At 38.9% G+C, this 22,064-nt stretch overlaps 1 protein-coding gene across 1 annotated transcript in view; it reads left to right on the top strand.

Annotated features, from left to right (window-relative positions):
• The first annotated feature begins 907 nt into the window (after positions 1–907).
• The window catches only part of Elavl4 (ELAV like RNA binding protein 4), a 143,834-nt gene continuing 122,677 nt past the window's right edge, over positions 908–22,064 (top strand). The window contains exon 1 of the mRNA XM_069987267.1: positions 908–927. Within this exon, the coding sequence (XP_069843368.1) occupies positions 910–927 (18 nt within the window). The 5' untranslated portion in view covers positions 908–909. The remainder of the gene's footprint in view (positions 928–22,064) is intronic.

The raw sequence follows: 22,064 nt of genomic DNA, 5'->3' as shown, positions 1-22,064 counted from the left end.
ATAAGGATTCCCAATTTGGTTACATAAGGTGTCCTATCTATTTAAATACCTAACACTATTGAAGTGTTTTGCCAACAACATTGGTCTAAATGGTGGTGTTGTACTTTAACTACAAAGAAGTTAACTGAAAACTTAAACAAAGTAATTAGCAGTACTTGAAGGCAAGAAGAATTTATTCATTTATCTGCTTTTTTCTGTTTCTTTTCTTTCTTTCTTTCTTTCTTTTTTGCCGGTGCTGGGGCTTGAATTCAGGGCCTAGGTGCTATCTCTTAACTTACTACAAAGAAGTTAACTCAAAACTTAAACAAAGTAATTAGCAGTACTTGGAGGCAAGAAGGATTTATTCATTTATCTGCTTTTTTCTGCTTCTTTTCTTTCTTTCTTTCTTTCTTTCTTTCTTTCTTTCTTTCTTTCTTTCTTTCTTTCTTTCTTTCTTTCTTTCTTTCTTTCTTTCTTTCTTTCTTTCTTTCTTTCTTTCTTTCTTTCTTTTTTTTTGCCGGTGCTGGGGCTTGAATTCAGGGCCTAGGTGCTATCTCTTATCTTTATTCTCTCAAGGCTGGCGCTCTACCATTTGTGCTACAACTCCACTTCCAGCTTTTTGGTGGATACTTGGAGATGAGTCTCAGAATTATCTCTCTGGTCTGGCTTCGAACCTCTATTCTTTCGGATCTCAGCTTGAGCCACCTGGGCCTGGCTCATTTTCGTTTTTCAAGCATACACTTGGTGCCAAGCCCGGGGCCAGGCTCTGAGCACCAGGACAGGAACCTGACCCGCAGAGGTCTGCCCCGGGTCTCTAACCGCAGCGCCCCCTGGAGGAGGCGACGAGGGTGGCGGAGAAAGCGAACAGAGAGCTAGCAGGTGCAGGTCCTCCCTCCCGGCCCGGCCTGCACCCGACCCGCCGCGGGGAAGATGCGTCTGCAGAACCAGGTAGCGGCTCCGCAGCGCGCCCCGAGCGCGCCCAGACACCCCGATACCCGGCGCCCCGCCCACCCACTGTCACCCGGTTCTGCCGCAGCTGGCCACATGGCCACAATGACCGGGACACCCCCACTCTGGGAGCCGGGTTGGGATGCTTGCGGGAGGACCCGGCTTCCCACCTCCCCAGACCCTGGGCTCCCGGAGCGCCCGCCCCGCCCCCCCTCCCTCCACCTTCGCTACCCATCTGGCGGCCATGCCCTAGGGGAGGAGAGGGTTCCTGGACACGCCCCGCTGGGTTCCCAGCACCGACCCCTGGAAACTTGACTGGCCTGGGCGTGTCCCCTCAATCCCTGGTGCCACTCTCCTCCGCACCTAGCCGAGCCTTTCTTGGGGTTTAGCATGACTGATCCAACTGATGGCGCCAAAATGTCCAGGAGGCTTGGGGGAGGGGGAGGAGATGCAGATCCCCCTGGGTGCTGGGCGCGCGGGCACGGATTCCCAGGGGTCCCCTCCGTCTGTGTGTCGCTTGCTAATTGTCACACGAGGAGGAGTGCGCCTCCAGTACAACCCGCTGTGGACCGGTGACTCTGGGACATTTTCCAGATGAGGTTGTGAAGGGTGCTTAGGCTGCATTAAGCCATGCTGTTGTTTAACTGAGGAAAATAGGAGTCTCAGATGTGTGGTAGGGTGTGTTTATGTTTTTGAAATCGTCGTCTTTCTTGGCCTTTGGGGGTTGTCAGTCATTTAGAATTTAGTAAACACGCTTTCTGAAGTCTTGAACTTGTCAAAGGTGGCTTCCTCCCCTGCCCGGCTCTGCGCCGCCGCCGCTGCCGCCCCAATATATGTTAAGGGACTTGGTGGAACCCCAGAGAAATGAAGAAGAGGGGCTTCTAGAAAACAACTTTAGGTTTGGGGCAAAAGAAGTACTGTTAATTCCCAAGCTGTTAAGTCGATATTGCTCAGAGGTGATCATTCTAAACTAAATAAATAAACCAAAATCTTCCCTCCAAGGGATGAAATACCCACCTCCACACCATGGCTTGCCGTGAGTTCTCTGGGTTCCCTAAAGTCTATCCATGTCACTTACCTAGCTGTGTTATTTTTAATAGAGCTGAGGAAGCTGCCTTAAATTACCCTCCTCCGTTTGTGTGCCTCGGGTTTTTTTTTTCCTTCATATTTGATAATACTTGCAAATTGACACTGAATAGGCTTTAACCTCAGTCATTTCAGAAGAAGTTTGATGTTTTAAGTGAGATGTGAATGGAGCTCCATTCATGAGGGAAATAGACTGTGAAGTGTTTTGTAAATGTGAGTGGGTTGAATTTTAAATACTGAATAAAATTAATAGAGCGGGGAATCAAAAGGTTCAATCCAGATATGTGCCTCTGTGGTACTTCCTTGACAGAGTGATGATACAGTGCTGCTTGCCTAGTCTTTTCAGTTCTGGGTAAGGTGGAGTGTGGCAGTGTGGGTAACCAAGAACAAGTCCACGGTTGAATTGCCTACTACTTTTCTAGGGCATCAACAAAATCCTCAGCGCTGATGGTGCTGTGACCCACCTGATCCTATAGAGGATTTTTCTCTCTTTTCCTAACTACTGCAGAAATACATGAAGGATTTACATGCAGGTCTTTGGTTGAACTTGTAAGTAATCCTCCTCAGTTATCATTAATATTTGCCCAGAAACCTTTGCTTGCTTGTTAAGACAAGGTACTTGGGTATGGATTCTTTGAGTGATGGGGGACATTGGGTGGCCCTACTAACTCTCCTACTTGGAGTATTTGAGATTAGTTGAAAATGCCTTAGCATTTTTGTAGAGGGAATATAGTTTATAGGAGAGATTCTGATTCACATATTCTTGGTTCCTGTCTGACCCCGCCGTTCAGAAGATCTGTGACACAGAATAAGTAATTTCTTAGCCCTTTTTTTTTTTTTTTTGGTCTTTCAGTTTCCCCCATAGATAGGGGTATGCTAGGGAATTAAATTGGTACACCATATATGTATATTGTGTGCCATGTGAGTACTCAGTAAATAAGCCTATTGTTACTTAAACAAAGTAGCTATTGCCACCACTGCTACTACATCTTTGAAAAAAATAGCTACCCATAATTTAGGTAGGGAATTGACTGAAAGGGGGTACAAAGGAACCCCCTGAAATGACCAAAATATGCTGTATCTTGATTGGAGTTTTAACTACCAAGAGTGTATCCATTTGTCAAAACCCATCAAAAGTGTGGCATTGAAATGTGTGCATTTGATTGTATGTGCACTATATTTTTAAAAACTTAATTGAAAGAAATTAATTAGCCTGTTGCCAGTGGCTCATGCCTATAATCCCAGCTACTCAGGAAGATGAGATCTGAGAATCGTGGTTTGAAGCCAACTGAGACAGATAAATCTGGAGAGACGCTTTTATTTTATTTTATTTGTTTATTTTTTATTTTATTTTTTGGTTAGTCATAGGGCTTGAACTCTGGGCTTGGGTGCTGTCCCTGCACTCTTTAGCTCAAGGCAAGCACTCTACCACTTGAGCCACAGTGCCACTTCTGGTTTTCTAGTGGTTTATTGGAGATAAGAGTCTCATGGACTTTCCTGCCTGGCCTGGCTTTGAACCTCGATCCTCAGATCTCAGCCTCCTGAGTAGCTAGGATTACAGTGTGAGCCACTGGCACCCGGCTGGAGAGACTCTTATTTTCAATTAAGCAGAAAAAAATAGACTGAAGGTGTGGCTCAAGTGATAGAGCAATAGCGGTGAATGAACAAAAGGAGTGAGAGCTTGAGGCTCTGAGTTCAAGCCCTAGTACCTACACACAAAAGAAAACAACAGCAACCACAACTCCAGATGTATTGGGTTCATGCCTTTGAAATACATAACTGAATGATGTAGTGATTTATGTTCAGAGGCTCCTCTACAAAGAAGTGTATCTTCTTCACAAGTTTATGTGGAGTCGTAGCAAATTTATGAAGAAGGTCCTTTAATTTTTCAGACAGATATTGGCTGTCACAGTCCTTCGAGAAGAATGCCCATTTTACTTGTGCCAAGATTATGCTTAGTTTGGAACTTACATGTAGAATTCGTTTTTATTAGGCATTTTGTGTGTGTGTGTGTGTGTGTGTGTGTGTGTGTGTGTGTGTGTGTGTGTGTGTGTGTGTGTGTGCGCGTGCGTGCTAGTCCTGGGGCTCAAATTCAAGGCCTGGGTGCTGTCCTTGAGCTTCTTTAGCTCAAGGCCAGTACTATAACACTTGAGACTAGAGCTTCGTTTCTGGCTTTTTTAGCAGTTTATTGGAGATAAGAGTCTCTTGGACTTTCCTGCCAGGGCTGACTTTCAACCACAGTCCTCAGATCTCAGCCTTCTAAGTAGCTAGGATTGCAGGTGTAAGATACCACCACCAGATATAGTAGCACATTAAAATATTTTATTTAATCTATTTGTGCTCATTTGCATAACATGTCTATCTAGTAAAGACAAAAATTCCTGAAAATTGTAACAATTTTTGCATCCCTTTCCTTAATTTCTGTAGAGGTTTCATTATTTGCATCATTTGAGATATGTAAAGTGATTCTAACACAGAGCATGATAAATGCTGATGCATGCTAGTTTTTGTTATTAAAATAGATATATTCTTATTCATCCTGCTTGTGGAGGTCAAAAATCCACACTATATGAATTTTAATTTCAAGTCACCATAAAGATGTACAATCTTTTGAATTAGTGACAAGCCGATAATTATTAATAAAATATTTAAAAGTATTATCACATTTATGCAAACATAATGATCATAAAACTTCTCAACCTTAACCCTTGGGAAAACAGGCCAAAACTGCAATAGAAGTAAAAGCATTTCTGAGGAGCAAAGGGATATCCACAAAGACTAAATTAACTTGTTTACTCATGGACATGCTCCTTCACCCTCCTTCCAACCTTTTGATTCTTTTTTTTTGGGGGGGTGGGGTGGGGAAGGATAGTACTTGGATTTGGACTCAGGACTTTTTACCTGTAAAAAGTCTACCACTTGAGCCACACTCCCTGCTTTTCAAATTATTGTTGTTAATATTGTTATTGTTAATTTTTGTGTTGGGTCTTACTTTTTGCCCAGTCCAGCCTGAACTTTGATCCTTCTATTTGCACTTCCCAAATACCTAGGATGACATATATGTACTCCCACACTCAGCCATTTATTCGCTGACGTGGACTCTTGAAAACTCTTTTCCCTGACTGACCTTGAACTGAAATCCTTCTAATCTCAGCCTCCCAAGTAACTAAAATTACATGCATAAGCCACCATGCCCAGATTCATCCTTTAGGTTGGTATTGTAGACATGGTACTAACATGCTTATTCCCTAGTTTCTCAAACTACAGCTGATTAGAAGCCCTACTAGATAGACGCTCATGCCCATAATCCTAGATACTCAGGAGGCTAAGATCTAAGGATTGCAATTCAAAACCAGACTGAGCAGGAAAGTCCTCAAGAGACTATCTCCAATTAAACACCAGAAAACTGAAAGTGGCTCTGGGGCTCAAAGTTGTAGAACATTAGCCTTGAGCAGAAGAGTCCAAGGACAGTGCTTAGGCCCTGAGTTCAAACCCTACAACAGACTAAAAATATCCACTTTATATGATTAGAGTATAAGTTTTGGTTTCTTAAGAGGCAATCTTCAGTTGTTTAGAAATTTTACTTACTGTATATTGAGTTAAGGCTGAGTGTGGTGATACGTTTCTATAACCCTAGCTATTCAGTAGGCAAAGATAGGAAGATCGAGGACTGGCCCAAACCAAAATGTGAGACCCTTTATAGTAGCCCAATACTAAGACCCTGAGTTCTAACCCTAATACTGCCAAAAAATGTACATCCACTCATGGTATTACATAAATGAGGTAGTCATCACATTGATAGTTGTGATTTATTTTTATTAGGAACTAGAATTTTTAAATTGCATTCATTTTTTTTAATGTGAAAACAAAGAAAGCTGAGTGAGCTGAGCCCAATGGTTCATGCTTATAATCCTAGCTATTCAGTAGAGATCTGAGGATCACAGTTCAAAGCTGGCCCATGCAAGCACCTCATTGAAATTCTTATCTCCAATCAACCACCCAAAACAACAAAAGTGGTACTGTGGCTCAAGTGGTAGAACACTAGCCTTCAGCACAAAGGACAACACTCAGCCATGAGTTCAAGCCCCAGGACCAGCACACACACACACACACACACACACACACACACACACACACACACACACACACACACACACACACAAAAGGGAGCCAAGTAGAGTAGGGGTATCAAAACAATTTCTATATAGTGGTGGCTTAAGCAACAGAAATTCATTCCTTCATAGTTCTATCTTCACAGCTCTAGTGGCTAGAAGTTCAAGCTCAAAGTGCTGGCAGAGCTTTGCTAAAACTTCTTTCCTTCGTTGACAGATGACCATCTTCTCTTTGTCTCTTCATATAATCTTTCCTCTGTCTCCTATTCTCCTCTTTAAGGACACCAGTCCTATTGTATTAGGGCCCACCTCATTTTATCTGATTACCTGTTTAAATGTTGTATCTCAAAAACAATCACATTTTGAGATGCTGAGTGTTAGGACTCCAACATATGAATTTGGGAGAGACAAAATTTAGACCCTAACACATGATACAGGTATTTATTAAAAAGTGAAGCTAGTTCTTTTGAACTGTTTCAACATGTAGTAAATGAAATAGGCCAGATCTTCACTCTTGAAACAGTTCAATTTGGATTTAAGTGTAGTTTGTTGCTGCAGTGAAAAATCCAAAACTATCATATCCCAAACACACACACACACACACACACACACACACACACACACACACACACACACACACACACACACACACACACACACACACACACACACACACACACACCAGAGAGAGTGGGCAAGAACATAAGTCCAAGCGAAGTTTAATATGTGACAAGGCCCTCTAACAATCATATTCTTCATTGGTAAATATGACCAATGGCCTCATAATCTTTCTGACTCTATAGTGCTGGGGTGGAACTTTTGACCCTTAGGAAAGAAACAATTTACCCTTTGATATTTTCATATCTACTTGTCATTGACCTTTAGTTTGACCTTCTATGTATCTTTGCAATAAAATAATTATTCTAATCCCTTGATATGTATTTTCTATGTATTTTATGGAACCAAATTTGATGCAAAAGCAATATTTTTGTTCACTAAAATCAGAGCCTGGAAATAGTCTCTTAAGGAGACCTAAACTGCCTACTTTTTGGTTTATTCTTACTAGGTTGGAATTCACTTCCATTTTACCTATTCATGAATTAAGATTATTATATTTTGAAAAAAAGTTTTTAAAACATTTCAACTTACCAGTTTATGCTCATTTTTGCAGCCTCTGAACAACGTGCAAAAGGCTGGTGTTGACATCACAGGTGCCATGAGTTCCCAGTTGCTTTACGAATTTTTACAGTTTATTAGAATAATGATAGAGTTTAAAGTTATCCTCAGTATATTAATTGTAAACACTTATTATCTATAGCATTAGCTCATGTTTGATCTCATCTTTCTCTTAATAAAGTGCTGCAGCTTTAACATTTAATTATGATGGGGATTAATCATCGTTTATGAGTTTTCACTTCTAAGAAAAAATTTGGAACAAAATATAGTTGAGATGAGGCCATTTGATTTAAAATATAACAGCAAAACAGCTTTTCTTGGTTTTTTTTTTGCACTAAAATTTTATTGAGAACAATTTGGGAGGGGAGGTGTGGCTCAAGTCGAGGAGCACCAGCCTTGAGTTGAGGTCTGGAGTTCAAGTTCTAGTACTAGCACAGAGATAAAGAGATAGAGACTGTGGATATCATTGAGCCTCCTCAAACCATTGATTGATTGATTGGTTGGTTGATTGACTAGCTGATTGGTTGAGTCAATTAGCACTCACTGAATATTCCAGATAAGCCAGTCCCAGTTGTAGGTACTTAAGATATAATCAGTGAGCAAACCTCAATCATCCCAGTTAATGGGTGAGCAAGAAGAGATAAGTTGAGTGAGATACACCAACCTTAAGAGACTTATACCACCGACAAGCATTATTCTTTTTGTTTGCTTCTTATAAGATAAGTCTTATAATTGTTATATTTGTATATTTTATAATACTGTTTACATACAATATTTCTTTTGACCTTCATAGCATATTTATGTGAGAGGTGGATAGTCATTAAGTTTGGAGACAGGCATCTTCCACTTTTCTACAAGATCTTTTCTCTACCCTTTTTCCAATTCTTTCTCTGTCCTTGGGGCTAGACTTAATAGAGTCCATTAATGAGTTCCTTGATCACTTGCTTCAGAATATTCAGGTGGGGCACAAGGCATGAAGAAAAAAAATGAGTTTGGGGAAAGTGAAGTGGAAAGAGCTCACACCCAGTTGAGCATATTGCATTCCATGCAGTGGCTGCATCATTGCTAGCCCCAGAGTTCTTCACAATCCCTTAATAATTTTAAGTATACCCTATATAAATCGAGGGATTTTCCTAATAGGTATTTGGTAAGTGGCAAAATCAGGAATTTCTTAAACTATTAGCTTTTTGTTATTTATGATGATAAACAGTAGGCACAGTGTGAATAATAGTCGTCTATAATTTTCTTCTTTTATTTCTCTGCTGTTCTAATACAAAGTCCTTTTTTGTACTGTTTATCCACCTTTCAAGTTTCTTCTCCTCCCATTGGTCACCACTTTTCTCTGAAATATAGATTGACCCTGGCATTTCCCTATCCACCCACAATTATCCACAGGATGAAGCCCAAGGCTGTTAGTTTGCCATTCTCCATCTCTCTTCACCCATATATCTAATCTTATGGCCTTTAATTTTCTTCCATTGAAACCCACCATTTAATGTTAAATTATTTGAACTTGACAGATTATGCTTCATATTTCCTCTTGTCTTTTTGCATTTGCTATTCTTTTTCTATTCACACTTTTTGTTTGCATCAATTAGTTGTACAAGGGGGTTCATTTTGACATATCATATACGCATATAATCTGCCTTAATCAGACTCACCCCCCCTTCTTGACACTCCTCATCTGCTACCCTCAATAAGCTTTCCTGCCTCTCAACAAGCTTCACCATTCCATTTTTACACACCTACATAAAGCATTTACTGTTCTTTCTGCTTGTATCACCATCCTTGCTCCTTACCCTGTGGTCTGTTAAGGGGACCACTTAACACCATGGTTCTGTTGGAAAATGTCTCATCTCGAACCTCTCAAGAAGAACTGAGAGAGCTGGGAAAAGAAGTTAACTCCTTGAGGACAGAAATTATGCTTTATTTATAACTACATTCCATGGGGTCCCAGGTTTGGGTCTACAGAGCTGTACTTAGTGGATAATCAGCAAGTTATTTATTGAGCAAATAATTCCATGCAAGTCAACCTAATCTTTCCAAGTCAAGTAAAGGTTTAACTTGTCAAGTAAAAAATATGTGATTAGTAGAACAGAGATGAGAATAGGGTAAAGAAAAATTAACCAATAAATCTGCCACCAACTAGAGAGTTTCTAAATGTGGATTATATGCCATAGAGTCATGATTTTGCTGCCAAAAGTCTGAGTAGGATTCTGTATGACTTTGGTACCTTATCCAATCTGTGGTTGATCTGTGTTAGTTTGTTCTGCTGCTAGTATACTAGGGATTTTAACTTTAATCCCCCAAAGATTGGTTGAACATTGTCTCTGACAGTGAAGTTCATTTAGTTCTGACAGAAAGAGTTTCTGAACAAAGAGTCAGATGGGAAGAAGTAGTTTTGTGTTTCTTACTTGGGTCATTGTAACTAACATTCTAGAAATGTCTGGTGAATGACTGCAACTTTCAATTACTAGTAAGAGGTTTGCGATACAAACTTTCTCTGTCCAAGTGTTATTTGTTGAGGGAAAATTATATCAACCACAATTTGATAATGTAATTTGAGGTCATATAACTATGTTGTTTAGGAACACAGGGCAGAAGAACCAAACGCCAGAAACTTTTATGTTCTTAAAATAATCTTGTACATTGACACAGTAGTTCTCATTTTAGAAATGAGAGAAGCCATGTTTCTTTGGGTCTGGCTTACTTCACTTAATATAGTTTTTCCCAAGTCTTTCCATTTCCTTATGAGTGGGGCAATGTTATTTTTCTGATGGAAGCATAGACTTCCATTGTGTATATATACCACATTTTCTTGATCCATTCATCTACTGAAGGGCATCTAGATTAGTTCCATTTCTTAGCTATGGTAAATAATGTTGCAATGAGCATATTTGTGTGGTAGCTTTAGCATGGCCTTGTTTGTGGTCTTGGGGTATATGCCCAGGAGTGGGATTGCTGACCGTAGGGGAGCTCTATGTTTAGTCTTTTGAGGAACCTCCATACTGCTTTCCAAGTGGTTGAACAAGTTCACATACCCAGCAACAGTTTAGTATCATTCCCTTTTGGCTATATCTCCATCAGCATCTGTTATTGTTAGTTTTTTGGTAATTGTGATTCTAACTGGGATGAGGTAGAACCTCACTGCTATTTTGATTTGCATTTTTTTAATGGCTAGAGATATTGAACATATTATTATCAGAGGATCACAAGAGCTCAATAGCCATCTGCATATGAGCATATAAAATGATCTTATCAAAATGGAAGGACTTTAGAAAATCATATTAAGTAAAATAAGCCAGACACAAAGAAACATAGGTTCCATGGTCTCCCTTATTAGTATACATCTAGGATACTCTCAGCAGAGAAGCAAAATAGCTCAATAGCTATGTACATATAACCATATAAGCTGATGATAAGCGAAATGAACTCTAAGACATGGACACAAGAGGTTTTTCTTTGTTGTTTTTTTTTTTCTCAAAGTACTATGTGATTTTTTTTCTTTTGTGTTTTCCCCCATGGTATATCCCCTGTTGTCATTGTATTTGATTTTGGTACCCAGGATATTGTATATACATTTATCTGAACTAGGGAAGGGAAGGGGAACAACAAAATGGTGAGACAAAGGACAAAGGAGGAACTTGTGCAATAGTGATACTCACAAAAGAATATGTTGGAGATGATCTGTACAATTTGGGAGGAGGGGAGAGGAAAAGAGGGAGAAAAATGAGAGAAGAGGTAACAAGTTAGACAAGAAATGTAATCACTGCCTTACTTATGTAACTGTAACCTCTCTGTACATCACCTTCACAATAAAATAAAATAAAAAATTAGTGAAAAAAATGATCTTATCAAAATGAACTCCAAGAAATGGAAACATGAGGGTTTTTTAGGGTACTGTTTGCAGGTATTTTCTTTCTCCCCCCTCCCACCATTTGGTTTCTTTCTTGTTGTCACTGTTTTTGATTTCTGTACAGTTTGTCTTGTATATAAGTTTGTCTGACTTGGGGAAGGGAAGGGGAATCACAGAAATGGCGGGACAAAGGGTGAACCAAGACAATAGTGATACTCATTAGTCACTATGTTAGAAATAAACTTTACAGATGTGGGGAGTGGGAGAAAATGAGGGAGGGGATAACATTGTTCCAAAAGAAATGTACTCATTATCTTACTTAAGTAACTTAACCTCTCTGTACATCATCTTTACAATAAAATAGGATAATAGTAATAATAATAATAAGAAGAAGAAGAAACAGTAGTTCACTCACCTTCAAGGGTGTTTATTTAGGTGCTGTATTTGTTCTTTTTTGTATAAATTATGCTCAGGTGATTTTGTACTGCAATCCTTAGATCTGACTTGATTGACCAGCAGATTTGCAACTTGCACAACTACATTCCAGAGTAATAAGTGCTTAGTAGGCTCATTAGAGGAGTGACTCTTCCTCAGTGATACAAGGTTTCTGCTATTACCAAACAGAAGAGGACCTGGGCAGGCTGTATCTAAGAATGCAGGAAGGAGTCTTCTCTTCTTTTTTTGCCAGTCCTGGGGCCTGAACTAGGGCCTGGGCACTGTCTCTGAGCTTCTTTTGCTCAAAGCTAGCACTCTACCACTCTACCACAGTGCCACTTCCCACTTTTTCTGTTTATGTGTACTAAGGAATCAAACCCAGGGCTTCATGTATGCTAGGCAAGCACTCTATCACTAAGCCATATTCCCAGCCCCTGAGTCTTCGCTTCTAATGATAGCCCTGCTACTCTTTGATTTCACTTGTCAGAATATTCTCCCATTGTTATCTGCTAATTCCCAAACAGGTTATACATTTCAGTAGCACACTGAACTCATGTCTATATACTTCTTAGAGTATGGCTCCATCTCTTCTTAGAGTATGGTTGGATAAAGCTGTCTCCTTATTTCTAGAGGCAGAGACACTAAGTGCTTTGTTGCACTTTAGTGCAACAAAAAATTTTCTCTCCTCATTTGAAATAATTTGTCTCCTGTTTCTCTTATTGGAGAGGAAACAGTAAACACATATTTAATACCCACTGGAGAATATCTCTATTACTGTAAAAAAATTTCAATAATCAAACACAGAAGAAACTTCAATGTTCCCTGTGATCTCTTGAGATTATAATAAATGAAAAAGCCACTTTCACAAGTTTAGTGAAGAACAAAGTCCATGTGATACTGTGCTTGATTGTGAATGACTAAATGTGATGGACAAGATTTGTGCAAAATAGCTTATTCATAATGTTATATAAAATTTTTGTTTTTCAAAGTTTGAGTCTTAGGCTTGAATAATGACTGTTTTCTTTTGGTATTGTTTTTAACCTGAATACCTTTAGGCAGGGAGTGTACTATTCTCTGCAGGCAGGCTACAGAGACTATAGGAAACCTTACTCCTTTTATCTTTCTTAATTCCCTGCCTTGTCCCTATAGTCATTTAATTTCACAATTTTCAGCATCAACTCAAGTCCTGAAGTTACAGATAATTATATAGATAATCCACAGTCATACCAGATACTTTGATAATACATGCCACACTACGGACACTTTTTCAAGTGTTTTAGGTTTATTAGCTAATGGAAGTCTCCAACCCCATTCGTTAGCATGTCGTTCCCTCCTCCTCGCGGAGAACATCATTCAGATATCCCTCCATGAGAAAACTCATTTGTTTGGGGGTATGCAGTTGGATGATCCTCTGGCTACATACCTTTAGGTCATACTTTTCCTAGGCAGCTCCAGCCAATGACTGAGCATAGGAGGGTTCTAGGTTCGGACTTTTTCTGCTCTGATGGGAAACCTTAGTTCTAGAGATCCCCACTGGATTGGACAGAACTTTGATTTGCATTTTAGTCTGAGTGTGTTCTGACTGGGTAATTGGCTTTTAAACAAATACAGCCAGAATGTCCTTTTAAGTGTTCATGGATTCTAGGTCAAGTCCCTTTAAATGTTTGTCGTTTAGTCCAGTGGATCTATGGATCTATATTTTCCTACCTATCAAATGGCAAGCTGACAGCCCTGCTCCTTTGTCAGGTTTCTTTGAACATCCTCAAAGGGTACTTTTTCCCTGTGAAAGAATGCATATTGTTAACTTATGCTTGCTACCTCAGCAAAACATTTGTAGCAGGTGGTCCTTATCAGCAGCAGCATCATATGTATCCTTTCTCTTGTACTTTTGCTTTTCTTCTCCTCTTATTACTATATTTCCTGACAACTGTCTGTTGCTCTACTTACTGCTTTAAATCTGCCCATACCTTCCCATTATACTACTGCTAGTATTGGAAACTCCTGCATACTGTGACCTACCAATTTATCAGCTTCATTTGGCCCTTGTCTCCAAATTCCTGATAGCAATATCTGTGCTGATCTTTTTTCTATTTATCTCACTATCTAACTACTTTCATCTATCAAGCCTTCTTTTTCTGGGGATTGGGGTATTAATTTACTTTATTATTATTAGAGAAGTGATGTACAGAGGTATTACAATTACATGAACTGGGTAATGAATACATTTCCTTTCATACATTTTAGAGCATCTACTCTTTCTCCTTGCCTCTCAGAGTTTGTTGACATTTTTCCTTTGCCCATATCTTCGATGTTGTCTTCTTTGCAGCCATAAGGAAGCATTTTCTTCATGAAACTACCATGACACTCTGACTTGATGTTTTAGTGATCCAGTTGTATTCTTTCACATACAGTCTTTCTTTTCCCTAGACTATTAAATGTGGCTTTACATTGTATCTGCAATCAGTGATTTTGTCCAACCTTAGCTTCCTATATGAGCCTCTTTCCTCAGTTATTGTAGGTTTTCCTTCTCCAGATTTCTTGGTTTACTCTTTTCAACTGGAAGTGACTTTTAAAAATAAATAAATAAACTAAAGGATGAAGAAAAGGAAGGAATTTGCTGATGAAAATGGTGATGCAGGTTATGTACAGTACATGGAAAAGATTCAAAATCCAGTAGAAGAAATAGCCTATGCAAAGTCTTACAGGCTAGGAGCATGGGGTTTGTGAAGAGAAAGGTGTGCTGAAGAACTGCAGGCATTGCAATGTGGTTGGTCCATGGTAGTGTACAGCACTCGGATGGCCACACGTACTCCTGGAAAATTAGATTGTGATAGATCAAGGAGAATTCTTCCTGAATATTAAGAAACTGAAAGAAAATAAACTGAAAATGAAACTAGTAGAATTTCCCCAAGTGCATTTGTGCTAATTTTTCCCTGGCTTCCCAAGGCTAGAGGACTACTTGCTAATACTTTGTATGTGTTATTCATAGCTTACATTTCTTCTTAGTTCTTTTTTTATATCATTTTTCCTATCTCATGGGACTAGTCTAGACTTTTTATCCATTTTTTTTGGATCTACGGATTGACATGACCTGATGGTTGCCTCAAGAATCTGGGATCCAGTTTTCAGCTCTGTCAACTTTGAATGTGTTGAGATTCTCAGATGAATCCTTTTTTTGTTACATATTCGTCCTGTCCAAGCCCACCAGATTTAAATACTCACGTGGATGTCTTGCAAATGCAATCACCATGACAACCCTACAACAGAAATCATACACCTATGGCAACGAATGCCTGTGTTCCTGCAAGAAATTTCCCATCCTGTTTATCCTTCACATTCCCTCCCATGTGAAACCTTTTCTGACTTCCAAATCTCTATTTCTGTCAGTCTTTGAATTCTGGAATTGAATATTGGTTCCAACCAAATTTGTCTACTTTATATTTCATTTCTTATTTCAGTTATACTTTGCTTAATGAGGGGAGCATGTTTTGAGGAATGTATTGTTTGGTGGGTTCATTATTGTATGACCATTACTGAGTGTACTTATACAAGTCTAGCTGGTATATGTTAATCACTCAATGGCTTCTAGATGCATTTAAGAAACACAACAAAAGTGTGATGCATGAGCTGGGAAGGTGACTAAGTGGTAGAATGCTTGCCTTACATGCATGAGGCCCTGGGTTCGATTCCTCAGCACCACATAAGCAGAAAAACAAATACAAAAAAAGTGATGCATGAGGCTACTGCTAGTATAACATAACCATGTTGTTATGCAGTATTTTGTATAAGTAGGATTACCTGTCAAATAATGATAAAACAGACAGTATGGCAAATACATATACCAGTGGAGTCACTTATCGTTATCAAATATTATGTTGTTGATACTATATAGGTATTGCTACATTTTTTAAGATTGGAAGCAAAATGGGTTTGTATACAGGACCATCACCATAAACACATGAGGAATGTGTGTCACTGTGACTACAATGTCTCCAGAAAATAGAAATATACCGGCTTTACTATAATCTTATCGGGTCACCACTGTATATATATTTCATCATTTGAGGTGTTATGCCTAGAATCACTTACCTTATATCTCCAACTTCTTTAAATCAGTGAGGGCAGAGAAAGTAGATTTAACTACATTGAAGCCTCCTCAAGTCTTCTTGTTCTGAGCCTTGAGACAAAGGGGATATCTGTTATGTTTGAGAAGCAAAAACATTGGCTGGCAATTATTTTTTATGTTTTTATTGTGAAAATACTGTACAGAGGGGTTACAGATATATGAGCAAGGTAATGAATGCATTTCTTTTTTATTTTTTTTATTGTGAGAATACCGTACAGAAGAGTTACAATTACATGGGCAAGATAACAAGTACATTTCTTATCAAGCATTGTTGCCTCTTCTTTGTTTCCCCTTCCAATGCCTTCCCATACTTATCAAGCATTGTTGCTTCCTCCTTTGTTTTTTCCCTACCATCCCTTCCCTTCCACTTCCACATCTACACTTCCTTCCCCCGCCCCCACCCTGCCTAAATTGTAAAGTTCGTCCTTCAACAGTGTCTTGTACATCTCATTGTTACAATAGGTCCACCTGTATCCTTATTTAAACATTTTGTTTTTTCCCTTCCTCTCCCCAAATTATACTGACATCAAATACAGTGAAAACAGGGGTTATACCATGGGGAAGGAACACACAAAGCAACAAAAAAATTACATGGTACCTTATAAATACATTAGAAACAATGGGAAGAAAGAAAAAATCCACTTGGCAATTATGTGGCAAGAGGCATCAAAAACTTGAAGGTCATTCAGAAGAACAGCCAGGCGGCTTGCATATAGGCTCTGGAGCTATCAGACCTGAAGTTACAGCACACCTAGTCTGCTCATAAACTGGATAACTTTGGGAGGTGAGTTAATCTCTTTGCACTTTATTCCTTAGCTTTCCTTTTCCTTTATAAGACATAGATGATAGTGAAAACCTCAAAGTTACATTATAAGGATCCAGTAAGATAATGTACCAACAAAGGAAGTCACATTTGTTAGTATTATCATTTGTAGAAATGGTGCTTTGAGTTGAAACAGTTGGAAATATAGAAAAAGGCTATCATAGATCTATCATTGAGAAGAGTAAAAAGAGTTCCTTATTTGTTAGATTAAGAAAAAATATCCTGAATTTTTTTTTTTTTTTGGTCCGGTCGTGGGGCCTGAACTCTGGGCCTGGGTGCTGTCCCTCAGCTCTTCAGCTCAAGGCTAGTACTCTACCACTTGAGACACAGCGCCACTTCCGGCTTTTTTCTTATGTGGTGCTGAGGAATCAAACCCAGGGCCTCTTGCATGCAAGGCAAGCACTCTACCACTGAGCTACCTTAAAATATCCTGTATCTTAGACTAAGCACTACTCTGAAATTAGGCTGCCTGATTTCAATTTTGGCCTCATTGTTTCCTGTTGGTACACATTGAAGCAAGTTAATATAACCTCCGTGTGCCTCAATTTTATAACATATGGAGTAATAATATTAATTGCATATTAATTGTGAGAAGTAAATAAAATAATTCCTATAAAGTGCTTATTAGCATAGTGATAGACACATAGTTGGGGTTAAGGTAGACTGGGTGCTGCTTAATAAACCATGGTAGAATGTGGTATTTAATACAGGGAGTGTTTTTATTGTTCATAAGTCTTCAAGTCAGGTGGGCTTTTCTCATGATCTCAATTAGATACATTTATGCATTCAGCTCTGGGGCAGGTAGACAACTGCAGATCTTAGCTAGGCCTTATCACATGTGTTGGTATTGCTAGGCTATAGGTTCTTTTAGGATGGTCTTGGCTTCCTTCTTCCCTTCCTCCATATCTTTCTTCTTTTATTCCTTCCTTTCCTTCCTTCCAACAACCAAGGATTTTCACCTGATGGCTAGTCAGATTTCTAATAAGAATGGAAGTAAGTAAGCATGCAGTTGGATTTCTCCTCCTTCTTATTGGCCAAAGCAGACCACAGAGTTAGCCCAGAAACAGGGATGGAGAAATCTCTTGATAGAAAAACGTGTAAAGTCACACACATTACAGAGAGCATAGATACAATGAAAGGTAGATCATGGCCAGTTTGGCAGGTGATCTACTATGCCATTCTTATATTTCCTTTAGACATAATAAAAATGTTTGTATCTGCTTTACAGATTACAGAGATCTTTTGCTTGTAGCCACTGAGTCCTACATGGAAATTGTGAACTAAGTATATTTTTTTAGCAATTTTGAGGCCTTTGTTATATGATAGATACCAACATAGGCACATCTTCCAACACTCTGTGATTGCAAACATTTGGTTGGCAACTTTCCTCATAAACTTATTATCCTTCCTTTTCATGTTATCTACTTCCTTTTTTTCTTTTGTCGGTCGTGAGGCTTGAAGTCTGGGCTTGGGCACTGTCCCTGTGCTCTTCAACTCAAGGCAAGCGTTCTACCACTTGAACCACAGCACCACTTCTGGTTTTGTGGGGTTAATTGGAGATAAGAGTCTCACAGACTTTCCTTCCCCAGCTGCTTTGACCCATGATCCTCAGATCTCAGTCTCCTGAGTAGCTAGGATCACAGGTGTGAGCCACCGGCACCCTGCATGTTATTTACTCCTATTGTTTCATAGTCTACCAATATGTTGGGACATTTGTACCTCAATCTAAACCTTGGAAGCTTCCTGCTTCCATATGTAACAGCTTGTTGGGCAACTCCTTGTAGTTATCAATTGGCTTCCTTAAACTTGGCATATCCCGATGTATAGCCAGATGTGTTATTATTTTAAAATATAATTTGAATGATAATTCACAGAATAAAAAAGCTCTGAAAATATAAAGTATGTGGAGTAATTGTTTGACAATTCTATGACCTTTATGTATGACCTTTAACACCTTGAAGTTTTAGAGACACTGTGAATGTCTTTCTATAATTAAGAGCTCAGGAAAAAACTCTCTTGAATAAGGCATTTCTTATTTGCCTTAATCTTGAGTTGACAAGTAGAGTCCTGAATGTAAATTGAGTAGCCAAGGAGCTTAAAAGATTTCAGTTTTTATTTAGGGTTTTAGTGGTGCTACTAAATATAGCATGTCCCATTTTTCCTTTCCCCTCAAACTGTCTCATTGATGTAACATGAAACCAAATAGAACAGTGCCGAACAGCTTGAAAGAGTGAGTATCATGTGTTGAAAAGGAATATCACAGTATCACCTGATAAAAATAGCTTGTATCCACAGCAAGCAGAGATTGGTGCACTCTGACAGAGTAAATGTGTTTTTTTAAGGTAGGATTCACTCCCCATGCCCTCCCATGCCAAGGAAGTTGTATTCAAAAACTCTTCCAAGAAAGAGGCTGACGGGGGACAAATTACCTTTTAGCTTGGTAACCAAGTAATTGCTTCTTAAAAGAAGAAACAAAATGTGGTTAAAATGACCCTATACCTATCCATGACAAATATGCTCATATTTTTGAGCACTGAGGCAGAGTTGTAATAGTTAAGAAGCCTAAAGAGGAACAAGAAATAAGAGACTATATCACTTATTTATTTAGCAAGTTTTAACCAAAGGACCACATCATTAATTTATTCAATAGCCATTGACTAAGAAATATTCTATCTTACATGTTCAGAGGGGGGTCCTCAAGGACTTTCCAACAATGTAGAGAAGGCATACTTATGCACACAAGTGTTACCATGTTGAAAAGAATAAGCATGGACCGAAGAGAATCAATAAAAGTATAAATAAACTGCCACAAGGCTTTTATGTTCTGTCATGTATTCTGACAAAAACTGGTTGAGTATCTACTGCATTTGTGCACTGTGATGGGTCATGGGGACACAACCTTCATTTCAGTAAGGCACATAAATAACCAATGAATAAACCATTAGGTAAAATAGTGTTGAGTTTCACTTGTATTTTGTCCACTACTAGACTTAACTTCGGTGAGGATAGTTGAAAGTATTACCTGAGTCCTTGATGTTTTTAGGGTTTTTGTTTTTTTTAAAACAAAGGGACTGGTTTCATAATTTATTTCATTCTGAGGAATATCTTTTGTCAGAAAAGAGATACAATGTACATTTATATATATATTTTGGTAGATGAGATTTTTTAATATACCAGTTTAGTATTCAATTTTTAATATCCTCTATGAAATTCTATGGGTTTTTTCCTTCCTAGGCAGATTTACTAAGTACCAAGTTATTGTAGGGAATATCTAGAATAGGCTGGAATCGACAATTTCCCATTTCTGTATCTGCCAGGATATGGGATTATTTATTTTTCTGTACTTTCTTGACAGTCAATGGTGTTGAACATAGAAGGATATGCAATATGCAAGTCATGGCTAGTGCAGTAGAAGGTATAACAGTTCTTAAGCAGTGTTTCTGCTTTTCCAGAGATACAATAAAATTTCAGTGGCCACTGGGGCCTGAAGATTGAATCCTCTTTTGTAGTCTACTCATTTAATACTATTTGAGAGTGGTGTCTGGGATATTCAGAATGGTACATTGGTTCTTCTATGAGACTCCCTTCCCTATCATTTCCATTTTTCTCTTAATTAACCAGTGCTTTCATCTAATAGCCATATTATAGAGTCTGAGAACTCCACTGCTAAGTGGTAAGGTTTCAGAAGGGCAGAGAAAGTTACGTAAACTTCTTAGGCCTCAATTCTTTCCTTCGTAAATACCACATTCTCCATGGGACTGTTAGAACAAATGAGACCCAAATTCTTAACCATGGCTTGCAATGTCCAGCATTATCTGATCTCAGCCTGTCACTCAGACCTAAGTCTGCCCTCACTTGTTGACCCTTGCTTACCCCTCCAGCCTCACTGGCCCTCATGCTCCTGTACTGAGCTTCCCCACTGGCTCTGGGCACCATCCTGCTTTACCTGCACCTCCACACCCTCATTTCCTTCCTCAGATCTTTACTCAGAGGACTCCCACTGACAGCTTCTTCTCCTGCCCAGTCTAGGACGGCTGTCCTGCCCTCCTTTGCCCTGTCTATCCCTGCGTCCTGCTGTATCTTCCTTCTACTACTACTATCCCAAACTTAATTTGTTAGTACTTGCTTGTTTCCCTCTCATTTGTAAGTAAAATCTATGATGGCAGAGATTTAGTCTGTCTATGTCCTTGTTTCTTCAACCTGGGAATGGTGTCTGGAACATGGTGACTGCTCAAAAAGTATACACTGTGCATTCCACAAAGAATGGGAGGATGTTTCTTCTAAGATTCTGGGGTTCAGCTCAGGACCTTGTGCTTGTTAGGCAGATACTCCACCACTCAAGCCACACTCCAAGCCCTTTTGTGCTTTAGCTATTTTGTGTTTTAGCTATTTTTTGGATAGGGTCTTGTGCTTTTTGCACTGGCACAGTCTTAGACCACAGTCCTTTTACCAGTGCCCTCATCATGATAAGATTACAGACATGAACTACCATTCTTGGCAGACAATGTCTGCCTCCCAAGTAGCTGAGATTATAGGCATAAATCACTGCACAACACCTTGAGTAGACAAGTTAATATGAGCTTTGCAACAACCTTCCCCCAACCACTGTTTATACATCTTTTGGTTTTTGCTAATTTATCCAATTAAAATGTATTAGACAATTTGATTACAGAGACAGTGTCAAACTGAGGTCCACCATGAATACAACTTCCTACTAAACCATGTGGCTGCCTTTTGTAAGAAGTAGTTAGGTACAAGTTTATCTCTGTTAGACAACTGAAAGAAGCAGCTAAGACAGAATAAGAATAACTAAAAGATATTCCTCAGAATGAAATACATGAAGACCAAGAGCTTTGGCTGAATGTGTAGGGACTAAAACCAAACTAAGCACAAAAAGGCCTTAGACTTACTGTTAACGTGACTCTAACCAAGTCCTTTTACTTCTTCTGCACCTCATTTTCCTTGTCTGAAAAATGAGGCCCATAAATAAAACAGTAGGAATGGGCTGAGAGATTGCTGCCCACATGAGTTGTAAAAAAAAAAAAAAACTATGGAGAAAATTACGTGATAACAGTTTATATCAAGTGGTATTCACATAAGTTATCATAAATGCATATTTAAAGTGTTTGGCATTCAGTAAGTAGTCAACAAATGGCACCTATTTACTGTTTATATTAACATTATTAAGTCACTTGGAAATGCTTTGAAACACTTGTAAAGATTTGGATGTCTTACTAGTGTTAATGATACAGTTGTCCTTGAATTTAAACACATTTTTGGATAGTCTTCTTTGGCTCCCTTTTTGCATCTGTAAGCATGGGAAAGCCCTTGAGTTAATGATTAAATATCTAGACTCTAGAGTCAGACAGAAATGAATTGAATTCCTGAAGTGAATGAATAAATGAATAAAGAAATGGCCTAAGACCCAAAACTATTCTTAGCCCATGGAAGTTTCAATTTCTTTTCTCTATCAAAGTCTTATCCATCTTCTGAGGAAAGCACGGTGGCAAAAAATGCTAGGAG

Source organism: Dipodomys merriami, unplaced genomic scaffold, assembly GCF_024711535.1.
Source record: "Dipodomys merriami isolate MVZ:Mamm:240054 unplaced genomic scaffold, mDipMer1.0.p SCAF_34, whole genome shotgun sequence".
In the NCBI taxonomy this organism is placed as follows: domain Eukaryota; kingdom Metazoa; phylum Chordata; class Mammalia; order Rodentia; family Heteromyidae; genus Dipodomys; species Dipodomys merriami.
The sequence above is the reverse complement of the archived record's forward strand: the minus strand, read 5'-3'. Positions and strand labels throughout refer to the sequence as shown.